At 44.5% G+C, this 14,203-nt stretch overlaps 1 protein-coding gene and 1 long non-coding RNA gene across 4 annotated transcripts; one reads left to right on the top strand and one right to left on the bottom strand.

The window, feature by feature from the left end:
• Positions 1-900: 900 nt before the first annotated feature.
• IL22RA2 (interleukin 22 receptor subunit alpha 2) lies at positions 901-6,881 on the bottom strand. Of its 3 annotated transcripts, none has more exons than XM_084514570.1 (8): positions 6,782-6,881; positions 6,513-6,647; positions 5,966-6,126; positions 4,964-5,114; positions 4,096-4,274; positions 2,903-3,072; positions 2,243-2,399; positions 901-1,164 (listed from the first exon to the last, which is right to left on the bottom strand). In XM_084514570.1, exons 3-7 carry the CDS (start codon positions 6,060-6,062, stop codon positions 2,244-2,246), a joined length of 753 nt encoding a protein of 250 aa, XP_084370696.1. In that variant the 5' UTR covers positions 6,063-6,126; positions 6,513-6,647; positions 6,782-6,881; the 3' UTR covers positions 901-1,164; position 2,243. The 3 variants fall into 3 exon arrangements, with proteins under 3 accessions (XP_084370696.1, XP_084370697.1, XP_084370695.1); XM_084514571.1 differs by having other exon boundaries at positions 6,796-6,877; XM_084514569.1 differs by lacking the exon at positions 6,782-6,881 and having other exon boundaries at positions 5,966-6,083; positions 6,513-6,591.
• On the top strand, positions 4,268-7,283 carry LOC311434392. Its single transcript, XR_014691446.1, has 2 exons — positions 4,268-4,523; positions 6,450-7,283. It is a non-coding gene; the product is annotated as an uncharacterized lncRNA (long non-coding RNA).
• Positions 7,284-14,203: the final 6,920 nt, after the last annotated feature.

The following is a 14,203-nucleotide window of genomic DNA, read 5'->3' on the forward strand; positions in this document are numbered from 1 at the left end:
GGTGGGAATATTTCATACATAATGCCCTTTTCCAATGTCTGGTAAAGGCACGAGTGACCAGCATTCACTTGCTTAAGCACAGCCTCTCCCAGACGCCTGCTGCCAGCATCCTGGCGCTGCTTTCAGCGATGCTGCCTGTAGGTGAGGTGATAGGGATGGAAAATGAACAGTAATTTGGATGAGGTGTAAGTGAACTCACAGTCTGTCATTTAGACTGAACTGATCCACCTTTGTGTGTATGTGAGTTAAGGAAGAATGGAGAGCAATTATGTAGCAGGGAGCTGTTTTCTCTAGCGCTTTCTTTGCCCTCTTGTGCTTGGCCCACACTCATTGCCTCTCATCTAATTCACAACAGCAGAGTGTGGTTAAATGTTAAGATTATCCTTAATTACAGACCTTGCAGAACTGGCAAAAGCCATGTCACCTCTCCATCAGTTGTGGCTCACCTTACCCAGTAATTTTTTTCCCTTGTGTGATAAAGGCTAGGAGGAGTCAAATCATTAGAAATCACAGATGATGGTCAGCATTCATTCATCATTTACTGGTTAAAATAGAGGTCTCTTCCCTTTAACTGTCTGTCATTGACTGCAAAGATATTTATTTATTTATTTATTTATTTATTTATTTATTTATTTATTTATTTTTTCTTTCCCATTTAAATGAGCACCTGCCTAATCACATACAGGTTCCAGTATCAGAAATACTATGTTGAGGACACTGTGAAGACATTGTGAGCACAGGCCCTGCATATTGTAAAGGAAGGACATTTTTAAATCTTCTGCTGCAATCTTTATTATAGAAGAAATAAAGTATTTGGAACTTCTGTTTTATAAATCATATTTTAACTCCAAGGCCTAAAATAGAAAACCATAGAAACAATCTTAACGATACTTTCACAAGTACTTTTTGCATTTTTTTATTACAATACAAGGCTATTTGCTTTGTAAGTACAAATAAGTACTATCTTAAATTGTGCTATAAGATATACAAAGAATCCTTGGACTTTGTGTAACATAAACTGATTGTGGTGAATTGGATAATTTAATGCAGCAAGGGTTAATTTAAAAAGCATCCACAAATGTAGTCCTGCTGTATTCTAGGCCACAGATGTCAATTTACAGCTGGATCTGTAATGGGAGGCATCTTCCACCTTTATCCCTGTAACTGAGAAGAGAAAGAGAATTGCTGCTGCAGTGTGCATTTGAGCTGCATGGTATTGAATTCAACCAAAAATTCAATGCATGACCTTTGCTGCATCCCTCCTGTACCTCTGCAGGTTGCTCTGCTCTTACCTGAGCTTTCAGCCTTGTACAGTACTGGAAAAGCTTTACAGCAGTGTGGGGAAATCACCTAGAAACAAGCTCCCTCCTTAGCCTAAACCCAATGACCAAGTCTCAAGAAAGACCAACATTATGCATCACATTATGAAGCAGAAGACAGAAAATCTCTTATAGTTAGGGCACTAAGCTCCAACCAGAAGCACAGGTTCAAACCAATGCTTTCTTGTTTTTCCTCTGTTACCTCAAGAAAGGACATAAACCTAAGCTTGCTGCGGTCAATGCCACTGATACCAGCTTTGGCTTAGGTCCTTTTAGGTTCTGTGCCTTGGCACTTGCAAGGCAGGATTAATAATAAATCTCTCTGCTGGGCATATGATACACGAAAATACTGTAGTAATCAAGGTAAGTAAACAAATACGTTTCAGACAAGCTAATGGAAATAACTCTTGCATTCCTGCCCATGAAAACTCATGAAATATGATAAACGGTTTATTTATAAACATTTTATACTCAAAGAATGGCCATAAAGAGTGGATGAGCACATTTGGATTAAACACGTCAGATAAATCCCTGACCAGAATTGCAGAGGTTGCAGCAGAATTGCATGTTAACAAAGTTGGAGGTCACTCATTTCCTGGTTAATTATTACTTGACAGCAATAAAAACTGACAAAAACTATATTATGTATAAATGCTTGAAGAAAGGGAAGACTTTCTGAGTGCTGTGCCAGCTTGAAAATAATTAGCCACACCATCCTCATAATCTTCTTGGCCGTATCAATGGATATGAAACTCGCTGAGATGATGCAAGAGCCCTGGTTAATTCTGTCCCGGTCTCATATGGGAATGGCAGTTTTCCTGTCACATGTCATTTTCTCCTTTTGGAAAGCATCTACCTCAGTTGAGGGAGTGGCCCCCACCTTCCAGCACCCCCTCCACCTCCATCTCCAGCTGGCAACCTACCTCACAGCAGCATGGTGCACTGCCTGCTGCTGTAGGCGCTGCTGCGGTCCAGTGTCGGCACATACGTTTTAGCCACGACGCAGTAGCTGACTCCACGCCTCAAATCTTCTATTTTAACCACTTTGTCTTTTCCTTCATACACCAAGACTCTGTGTTGCTTCAGATGGAGGGGAAGGGGAAGAAAAAATAGCTGGTCATGCGCATTGTCCTAGTGAGCATGTCTATGAATAAGGTTGGGAAGGTCAGAGCACACAGAGCAGCACGTGGACTTGCATGAAGTCAACAGCACTCGTTATTTATTTATTTATTTATGTATTCATTTATTTATTTTTTTTCTCTGTTTATTTATTTATTTCTCTATCTATTTATTTATTTAAAGAAACTCACTCCCCAAAACAGCCCTCATTTCCCCTCCATTTCAACAAGACCTTACAGTCTGAAATACTAAGGGGATAGGAAAGAAGAAAAAGGAGAAGAATTAAAACTCAATTCCAACAAATTCAATTCATGAAAAAAATGCCCACTTTGTTTTCAGATACTTACACGGTTATTTATGCCCTTGCAATTACAGAAGACTGTTCTGGCTGTAAATGAGCATGATGTGCCCATGCTTTCCTGGCTTTTAAATGGTAAAGGTTTTGTGTTTGAACATGCACTTACCTCATCTAGCAAGTTGTTAATTATGAAGACTTGGTACAGCAGATCATAATAATTTGTCATTGGTATTGTGCTGCCTCTTTTTCTTCTATAAGGAGAACGTGGAGCCTGGAGCTTTACTATGATGGATTTGTTGCTCTGAACCACATTTACTGTTGGAGGTCCTATCATAGCTAAGGGAGTAAACAAACAATGAGCATGATTATGGATTACTAATAACATTTCACAGAACAGAATGCTTTGGATTCCTTGCCATTATTTTTTTTTTCTTTCTTTGCATTTTTCTGTTATCTTGGACTGCATAAAACAGATACTTGAACCATTTCAGATACGTCAAGGATGCAGTTTCAATCTTTCCCTTCAGAATTTTTGCAGTCTGCTTGGTCAGATGTGGCTAGGGTTTCAAATCATGTCTGCATGCTTCTGCATGCAGCCCCTGAGGTGTGGGGAAGCAGTGGCTGCCCCACGTGTCTCTGCAGGAGGATGTGGCGCAGGGCAAGACAAGCTGCTGCTGCTGTAAGGTACTGCTTTAGGTCAAAGTGGTTTTGTCTGTACAGGATGCTCAGGTTAGTTTGCTCATCAGGGGTGTGGAGCTACTTGTATTGATGTCTACGGTTCAATTCTGCAGTGAGAAGTGGGCTAAGACTGGTTAATTCACAGGGAGGTTAATGGTAGACTGCTCAGACCTCCAGTTTCACCACACACATTACAATGACTACTAGCTAAAAGCTTTGTACATGTCCTTTCTAAGTATACTGCAGTCAGAAAGACACATACATATGAGAAAGCTGTTGGCTATGCAGCTGCTGTCTCTCTTCTCCCTTTTCCCCTCGAGCAGAGAATGTTTCCTTCTTTTCCACACTCTGCACAATCCTTCCAGCAGCTCCCAAAACCGCGGAGAATATTTTGTGGAGCTCCACGCCCTGGGGAAGAGGTTGAGTTAAAGAGCCAGGCATTTCAGGTCCCCTAATCATAGATGAGGAGCTGCTTGTCTGGAATTGGTTGGCATTAAGTGTGGGCAAAATTACATTATCGCAACACTTCACCTGAGAGCCATGGAGTCACAACTTCTTTTGGAGCAGTTTTGTAGCTAGAGGAGGATGACTTGCGATTGCAAATTGCGAGCACAAATGCAGCACCCCATGCCACGGAGAACCCAGCCCCCTTCTCTGAGAGCCCCACGTGTTTGTACTTACTTTCTCGCCAGGGTGTGAATCTGCAGCTGAGGCTCCAGTCGGAGTAGACACCGCCTGAAGCAGCTCGCACCCTGCCGTAGTAAGGCTCCTGGACCTCAGCAGTCTCGTCCGTTAGGTCGCAGAAATGGTCCTGAACCCCCCAACACTCTTCTTTGTTTTGCCATGTGCTCTGCCCATACCTGTGGGGACAGGAGGAGGCATGATGTGGACTCTGCTTTTGCCGACCAGATCTGTACAGATTTTTAGGAGTCCATTTTAGCCTGGCTGTGCTGACCCTGAGTTCTGCTCTGGAAACGGGCTCTTCTGCAACGTGGCGCCGGGGAAGATGGATTTCATGGGTGTTTGGGAACTGCAGGTTTCTGTCTCTTCAGAAAGAAACCTAAAGCGGAGACTTGGGTCGCCCACCCCATAGGAAGCCACACTTGCAGGTGAGCTTTTGCTTTGCAGGCATGTTCAATGATGCATGGAGAGCTGGTTCCCACCAGCCCATTTCCCCAAAGTAGGCACTGTTTCAGGTGCTCAAGGTCTGAGGAGCTGGACCCGGCATGCCAGGAAGGATGTCCTGAGGAGCAGCCCTCAGGGCCAGCGTGCCCTCAAGGTCCTCCCGCAGAGGTCCTTGAGCTGCTTGGAGCAGAGCTGCAGTGCTGCGGGGCCATGAGGGCGCACAGCACATCACTGGAGGTGCTTGTGCTCTGCCTGCCTCGGGCTGCTCAGCTGCACTTTATGGACTATTGATAAGTGCAAAAACAACCGGGAGCCGGCAGCAGGGCAGGATGTGAAGAATATCCTTCAACACCTGGGAAATGCCTCTAACTTGCCAAGCAGGGATGGGCTGTGGGAGGCTGGAGTTCCCCCGGCACGCACTTACACTTTATACTGCACAAAGTAGACTGCGGCTTTTGCCTCTCCGGCCCTCCCAGGCTGCCAGTGCAAGGTGTTGTTGAAGTTCAGTGAATGAAATTCTACCTTCTGTGGCTTAATGGAGTTTTGCAGTTCTTCACTTTCCAGGACTAAAATCGCTGCAAATAACAAGGAATGGTGACACAGAGCGTTTGTCACAGACATGCTGCTCCACATTCGAGCACATGTGGCTCGTGTGGTTTCAGACTAGCAGATGGCAGGGAAATTAAATCTCCTGGGTCTCGTGTTCAAAACTTTCCACATCACAGTGACCAGATCAAGCAGTTACAGACCACATCCAGTATTGTGAAAGAAACAATTTATGTAGGTATTTTCATTTTGGTTTTCTCATTGAGTTTACTGCTGTGGAAATGCCCAGCACACAAACCCTATGGATCAATTCACAAAGCCTGCACTAAGCAGCCCCATCAGTAGTTAAAGTTGGGTGCTCTTTTCTTCACATAACCTGCAGGGATTATAGCTGGTTTAATAGTTACCACAGCTGCATTGGTTCCTGCCTAATAAAAAATACAACATTCACTGCTTTTCCCATCTGAGGTACTGGAAAAAGCTGCCTGACAATTTTCAAGATAATCTGTTCCCAAACTGAGACCGATGCAGGTGACAGAATCAGTTAACACCCTCTCTGAAGCACCCCAATCCTAACAGTTTTCTGGATTTTGTGACCCAGGTAACTTATATTTCTGCAGATCTACCCCTGGTGTATCACAGAGCCAGAGAAGACTTGTACTAGTTGAACTGAAGCTGGTAAAACATGCTATAAATACATGCAATAGGCATCATGCTGTTTTCAGCTGCACTTTGTAAGGCAAAATCATACTGATCTGAAAATGACAGGACTTTTGACACCCACCAACATATCCAGAGACTTTGTGATTCCTCCAGCTTCACTCACAGACCCAGCACCCCCCTCCCCATGTAGGAAGAGAAATTGAAAGCCTTTACTTACAGCTTATCTCATCCTGAAGCAGGTGTATCAGTAAGCAGAGGGAGGAAAGTGTGATCCCCCTCATGCTTAGGAGAGCAGCTCCATGACTGAAGAGCATCTCCCTTCCTCTTGGGCATGTCTTATGAGGAAGTAATTATTAAACTTGCCACACAAAACTTCCCCTGCGTTTGAAAGTTTCAAAAAATCCCTCGTTTGGCTTTTATTTAATCTGAGTGAAAAACATATGAGCTGTTCTAAATTAAACATAAGCAATTGCTCTTACTTGGCTGCTGTGATGACTCTGAAATTTGGAACTAATTATGAAGCAAACCAACATGAATAACATCCTTTTTTTTTCTTTTTTCTTTTTTCTTTTTTCTTTCTTTCTTTTTTTTTTTTTCAAGCATTAATTCCCAAATGTCTGGCACTATTATTTTATCCCATAAATTTGTCACACAAGCTTGCTTCTTTGCTATGCCTTTTTTTTTTTTTTTTTTTTTTTCAGCTTGCTAGTCACTCAGAGATGGAGAACACAAGAAATCTTGCTGCAATGACATAAAACACCTACCGACGGGAAGTCAGCTGTCCGGGTGGCCTGCCTTGGGGGTCAGACGTAAGAGAGCAGTTTGTAGGAGGGTTCATGGCAGGAAAGCATCTAGGGATGTGCCATCAGAGGGACGAGGGGACATGAAATGGTTGCATGCTGAAGCACACGGGCTGCCGGAGAGATGCTGAGAGGCTGGAGAGGCGAGCCCAGCCTGCCGGGCCAAAGTGCCACTCCACGTTGGACTTTCAGACCACAGCAGTCACACGCGGGTGTGCCGCGTGCTCCAGCACCTGTTTGCTGCTACTACTGGCCTCCAAGTTTCATGCTCCCAGCACACTCATCCCCGTGGCCGTGACCGCGGGAATGCCGGGGCTTGCCGAAGAAAGCGATGTCGCCCTGTGTTTGCCATCGCTTTATTGCCACACATTGCAGCCTAGAGGGAGCCTGATGTCGCCTGTTGGGCGGGAGGGAGAGCGTGGCCAAGGCGGGTGCTGGTGCTCACACACCAGTGATATCCCAGCACACTTGCCTCAGTTTCTGTGTATTCATCTCAATGAGCAAGAAGGGATGACCTAAACTGGCACCATGCAGAGCAGCATGATGCAGGGGTGCCCTCCGACAACATAATTCATGTGGAAATGAGCTGCTTGCAGAAACAAGCACCTGTCTGCAGAAAAAAAACTTTGCCTAGCTGTCACCTTCACTTGGGGAAAAGGCAGAAGAAAAACACCTGCCAAGTTGAAAAAAAAAAGTACGAGTTCTGGTTCAAATTAAAGTGCTTTTTGATCAAAAGGCATTCAGTTACAGTACTCAAGCAAGCCAAAACCTAATCAAGAAGCTGGCTTCGGTCAGATCCGTGGGCACTGGCTCTCAGTTCAGCTGAGCACTTATACATCATCATGTGAGCACTGAATCTGCAGCAGGCACCTTAGAACTGCAGACATATAGCTGAATAATTAGCTAGTTAGCCCAATATATGGTGAGCTGAAGGGGAATACAGAAAAAGACCAAACAAAAATCCAAAAAGCAAGGTAGAAGGTGGAAAGGCAACCCTGCCATCACAATCTGGGAATTTTTTATCTATCCATTTCCCAAACACATTTTCAAAATTTGATGACCTTTAAGAAGTTCCCCACACCAAATGCAATTAGTATTTCATCATGTTATATGAGCTCAAGTGCGGGAATAGGGAACTTTTATAAACCAATCACCGGACTGAAATACCATCAAAGTTTAGTCATTCTTGTCACAGGTTGTGTATTTGCTCACTTGAATTGTGCCAACACACCTTACCGTATGCTGCACAACAGCAAATTGCCAGGATCCCAGCGGTGGAACTGTGCCAAAGCTGCTGCTGAGGGCAGCTCCTCCCGTGAACACACAACCTCCTGAAAGCCGGGCTTGGAAGCGTGGCTGGCCTCATCCCTGAGGGTCAGACTGCCCGCTGCCACCAGGATCTCTGCCACAATCACAGAAAAGGCTGCCGTGTGCTATGGTGAAACGGGGAAAGAAATGCCAGGGCCATGGAAAAGGTCAGGGTTTCCCATGAGCTGCACTCTGATAGCACTTTATCTGTAATTGCAGTCTAAAATAATCTCTAACTCTTCACATAATTTTGTACTTATTGAAACATCTGCTGATAATCCCCACGTTGTCAGCATCTATAGCTTTTTCCTACCCATGAACTTCAATCACGTTGCTTCAGTGCCCTGTGTGGTAAAAGCACCTGTATTCAAGCAAGTGGTAGCTGCACACCTTTATATAGGCATATGTAAACATACATGTCTTAAGCTGAGTACAGTACATCTATAGCAAATTAAAAAAAGGAAAAAAAAATAGAGGAACATTACGGGGTGTACACTTCAACACGGTATATTTAAAATAAATGAGAACTTCTAAGAAACAGTGTTGTTTAAGAATACTCTGGATGGTACCCATAAAGAGATGGAAAATGAAAACCTTTTGCTTTCCCCACCAGCGTCCACATTCGTTCCACCATTAGCTCCTGATTATTTATGCTGGCACTTTTCTGGGATCCCAATCTTTCTGAAACAGCAGTCCTGATGTTTCTGTGAACAGAGACAGAGCCACAGGCATGAGGATTTTTTTCCATTCCTGAAATAAAAACCTATCTGGACACTGGGTAAAAAGACTTCTCTCAGAGATTGATTATTGCCACACAGAGGTAAAAGTCAAGTGCGTTCTTGCTGGAAGCTGTCTGACTCATCCAATTTGATAGCACCACCTAGTCATATATATTTTTTTTTTCCCCTGGAGCAAATTGTTTCCCATCCATAAGAGGAGAAAATTTAACCCCAGCAGGGCTCCCGGGGCACCACCTCTGGCTGTTCAAAGCATGGCTCTCAGCTGTCTGGAGTGGGTGTGTGGGTGGGTTTCACTTGTCTGCCTGGGCCAGGGTTGGGAAAGGTGAAGAAAGGAAGAAACTCTGTAAGCCCTGCTCTACAGGGAGTGCCTCTAGTAAATGGCAGAGGCCAGGTGAATCTGTCTTATGCGAGGCATTTGGCACCAGAACAAATGGACAACAAAAAATGAGCAGCTCAGGTTAGCCTGGACCCAAGGGATATTCTCATTTTTTATTTATTTATTTATTTATTTTTTGCTGTAGGTTTCAGTCTTTAACCCATCTAAGGAACCAGCTCAACACCATGGAAAAACCTGTCTTGGAAGGGGGCTCTGAGGTCAGTTAGTCCAGCCTGCTGCTCCCAAGCAGGGCTGATGGTGGTGTCACCTTGGCTTAACCACCTCCAGCGTGGGAAGAGAGGAGAGGCGAGGAGAGACAAGGAGGGGAGAGGAAAACCCCCACAGTCGAGCAGTAGGGACTTTTTCTCAGCCATTCAGGGAAGAGGCATTGCATCACAAGAGTTATTACAGAAAATTCTCTAAGGAAGTGAGATTGACTTTCACTGCATGCTGCGGGCATTCATTGCTTCCTTCCCGCAGGTACGAATGGCATGAACTGTTCAACTCCTGCTGTCAGAGGGCTTGGGTCAACATTTGGAAGATTATGGTGAGAAATTCCCAGTGCCATATCTGCATCTTGATAGTGAGAAACGTGAATGCATTGAAGATGAAGATCTGGTGACAGCTCACTCTGTAGCAAGTCCTTATCTGCACTTAAAATATTTAGTTAACAATGTGTGAGACGCTGAATTGTGCCAGAACATTAGTAACCAACGGTGGATTTCATTAGGATCTGTAGGAAATACAAAAAATGTCTCAGAGGCTGTTATTTTAATGACAGGTTTCTTTAGCTGACTGTTTTTTCTTATTTGCAAAGCCTCACATTTATTTATTTTTTCCTACTGCTAGAGTGCTACAGCTAGTTGAAGCACACTGAGAAAAGACTTGTTCTCCTTTAGCTTGTGGGTCCCTCACCAAATCAGCCATGTGCTAAAGCCCACCTGTTTAGGAGATAATATTCTGTAGGGTGTTTTTTTTTTTTTTTTTTTTTTTTTTCTCTTTGTTTGCTTTGGTTGAAGTAATGTTAGCAGTATAGGAAAGACGCCAGGTGATCACTTGTCCAGCCGAAACCGCAGATAAGCTGGAGAAGTGCAACACAAACATTGCTCATGCTTCCTTGGCCCGCCTGCTAAGGCAAAGAAAGGCAGGCTCCAAGCCGGGCAGCGCCGACCGCAGCCTGTTCCTTCTCTCCTTTGGCCTGCCACCAGCAGCAGCCTGGGCAGCGCCTGAAACATCAGCAGTGCAGACAGCACATGACCCACAGGCTCGTTTTTTTGTAAGCTAGCTTTAGAAGCCCCCATCACAGATCCCCTGGCCCTGTCCTGACCACAGAGGACCGGGGGTTGGCAGGCACCTGCTGTGGGAAGAGGCTGACGGCAATGGGATGTCTGCCTCCGCAGCTGTGCTTGGGGCTTGGGCTGCAGGAGGAGCAGCTGCTTCTCAGTGAAGCTGGGAGAGTTATGAGCTCCAGGGACTCCCCTGGCCACGCCAGCTGCAGATGACACAGCAGTGATGTGGCATCTAGTGGCAGGGGATGGGGCTTTGTGCTGGACGAGTGGCACAAAGCTGCCCAAGTGCCTGGTGTGCCCCGGGAGCACCTTCACACTGCTCTCCTCACTGCCAGGGGAAAACCCATCCTCCAGAAAGTAACTGCACTAAGTGATTTCCAGGCCATGCCTTCCTCCATACACTGCTCTAGTAACTGCTCATAATCACAAGGAGTATTAATGCTGAAGTTCAGGTGTGCTTAACTTTCTGAAGCCAGGAAGGAAGCTAGGCCATGGTACGTCTTTGCAGAAAGCCTTCTCCCCTCCTCCAGCCCTGCTTTCCTTCGCCATGTGCACATACCTACAAAAAATAGATAAAATAAATAATAATAATAAAAAAAATCAAACCACCTTTCACTCATCTCTTCTGCCAGCTGAGGTTTGTAAGCGTCTCACCGTGCAGCCTGCAGCTCAGTTCTGTGCTTGTCCTGCGGCTTCTTACTAGAGGCTCCCTACTGTCTGGGGAGTACAAACTAGAACTGAACTGTATTCTAATAACTAACTTCAACACCCCCAAAGCATTACTGAAATTTTTAAGAAAACTCTAGTTTCACAAGCATTATTCTTCTTTCCTTCTTTCTTTCCTTCGTCTTTCTTTCTTTCATCCTTCCTTCCTCCCCTTCCTTATTTTATTTTATTTTATTTTATTAACAATACCTGGTGTGCATACAAGCCTGCTAGCAGACAGGAATCAGTGTGATGAGCTCTGTGGACAGAATCTCTCATGCTCAGCAGAACTGGTTTTCACACTTCTCAGGGGTGTTAGTTTCGAGCTTACTGAGCTGTGACCATTTAACCAGAAAACAAAGCATCACACGGTTACCTATTTGACAAAAGAATCTTTGTTCCCTATTCTTTTTCTTACAGAAAATTAAACGTGGCGCATCTCAAATAAAATTGCTAGTTTTGCTGCACAAGTTGGGAGCAGCTGATACAGTCATTCTCAGTAATCGATCACACAAATCCCTTGTGTTTTGTTCCAATTGTAGTCAAATGGGCTTTTAGGAAGGGGAGAAAAAAACTAGCTATTATCCTAGGGTCTGATAGAAGGCCAGGTTTCCTCCAGTCATTCTGAGATAGTGACTGACTCCTAGGATGAGACCAGGCAGAAGGGCCCCTGCTGCACCTGTTGGTCACTCTCATACACCCATGGGAGGAATGGCAAAGGTGCTCCCTGCCTCTTTGCCTGTCTCTACCCAGCCACCAGCACCACCCAGCCACTCAGCTTTTGCAGCCCTTCCTTACCTGTGGAATCGCTGCGCATTTGTCCCCACCCCCCAACACATAAACAACAACAAAAATAAATATTAAAAAAAAAAACAAAAAAAAACAAACAACAGCAACCCAAAACATGGCACAGAACAGTCAAAAAGAATCACACCCAGGGAGATGATACAGTGTATTACATTTTTATTCTTTTTGCCCAGTTTTAAATCTAAAAGGACAATCTACACTTTTTGTAGAAGGTTATTTTTGAAGGGGCATAACCTTTCCGAGTCTGTGCTGCTCAAGAGATGTCGGCACAGGAAAAAGGTATGTCAGACAATGTTGCTGCTTGCTGCTCAGCTGCATAGATCTGATTTGACAACTGCAGGATTCATTTTGCACAACATATCAAGCTGGCTAGTGGAACTGTCTGGCTTGTGTGTTCTGTTTGCAGTATAATTTCTCCTTTAAGATATGCCTGAACACTTGAAAATAAATTTTCTTTGCTTCAAAACAGATGAAAAATTAGTTTTCAGCCTGATCATTTACCCTATCAGTTCATCTTCCAGTTACACAAATGGGAAAGTTAGAAAGCATCTAGGTGAAAGCTGTGTTCAAAGATTAAGAGATTAATAACAAAACAAAACAAGAGCCTCAGGAGGAAAAACTATTCTAAGTAATTCCTATGGGGTTAGTCAGAAAAATATATATAATCATTAATAAAACTTGCTCACAGAACGTGCGATGAATTTAATTGCGGTAATTAATTTGTTCATTTTATAAGTTCAGGTTTCTCCATTAGTTCTGCCTCTGCAATCTGCACAGCCATTTCCTGGAGAATCTGAATTCCTAAGGTGTGACCGTTCTTACTGGAACCAGTCCAAAGACAGCACTGCTCCTACTTGTCAGAAATTACTTGAAACGAAGAATTTGGACTAAATGTGTTCATGAGGAGTAGAACATACCTTTAAATGGGACATTCCAGATTGGACAAAGGAAATCAGCATTTTCTGACACTAGTTTAAATCCTGTTGGGTAAACTGACAAACAGTTGATTTCCAAGATACATATTAGAATGCACTTGCTCATAATTAAGAAGTAAGAAACACGTTAAGACCTTTCTGATTATTTAAAGTTGTCATGGCTTTGGCTGAGATGATTTACTTCAGAGGTTCACACGATGCTGTGGTTTGGATTTGTGATGAAAATAGCAGAGATACCAGAGGGATACTCAGTTGCTGCAGAGCAGTGCCCGCAGAGCTGAGGCCTCTCCTGCTCCTGGTGCTGCCCAGCCAGGGAAGGGGCTGGGGGTGCCCAGGAGCTGGTGGGGACATGGCCAGGACAGCTGGCCCAGGCTGCCCAAAGGGATGTCCCACACCGTGTGGTGCCATGCTCAGCGATAGCAGCTGGGGGAAAGGAGGAGCAAGGGGGGTGTTGGGGTGATGGTGTTTGTCCTCCCAAGAAGCTATTACGTGTGACAAGTGCCTGCTGATGGGAAGTAGCGAGGGGATTCCGTGGTTTGCTGTGCTTGCACACCCAGCTTTTGCTTACCTGGTGAACTGCCCTCATCTCATCCCACGAGTTCTCGCAGTGTTACCTTTCCGATTCTCTCTCCCATCCCACCTGGGGACAGCAAGGGAGCAGCTGGGTGGTGCTGAGCTGTCTGACGGGGCTAAACCACAACAAAGTGACCGGAAAGAGGCAGGGAAGCCCAGCTCTCCCTTCTCTATAGCTGCCAACCCACTTGAATGGCGTGACCAATTCTTACAGAGAACATAATGACAGTCCCCAGGCTCAAGCATCAAACTGGACTGAAGTTACTGTCTGCTGCGTCAGGAGCATGAACACAATTGTTGGATGACAACAACTGCCTACCTACCATCACACACATGTGCTATGTACACACACATCCCACCGTTTTCTATTCATTTTCAGTAATGCTCAGGCATACACCACATACATGGCACTAGGAATTAATTCAGCGAGGTTTCAAAAGCAGGAGTGTATTCAGCTCAAAAGCTGACGGAAGGAAAAAGAGCACACGCGCATTTGCCTTTTGAGATTATTATTTTTTTTTAATTTCACATAAACAAAATTTCAATTTACAGTATTTACAAGTATTTTAGTTATAAATTTGAAAAGATGACCAAAGCATGGTAAACAGGCCAACGGTGGATAATGAATTTTCTGGAGACAGGAAGACTTGAGTTAGACATTAGAAAATACTTCCTAAGAGTGATGAGCTGCTATAGTAGATCACTGAATCGGCTCGTGGAGTCTTTAGGCAAACGTGGAAGAGGAATGATACTGACCTGAGGAGAAGAATGAACTGTGGACCTCTGCGGGTCCCACCTCACCCAGTGGTTGCATCCATTTAGAAGACATGGAAAGCATATGAGTAAACATGGACTTCGTATCTAAAGGACAACTCTTAAAAATCACGCTAAAGAAACCTATGCAGGTCATGATAGGAAATCT

This window comes from Aythya ferina (assembly GCF_964211825.1).
Source record: "Aythya ferina genome assembly, chromosome: 3".
Lineage (NCBI taxonomy): Eukaryota > Metazoa > Chordata > Aves > Anseriformes > Anatidae > Aythya > Aythya ferina.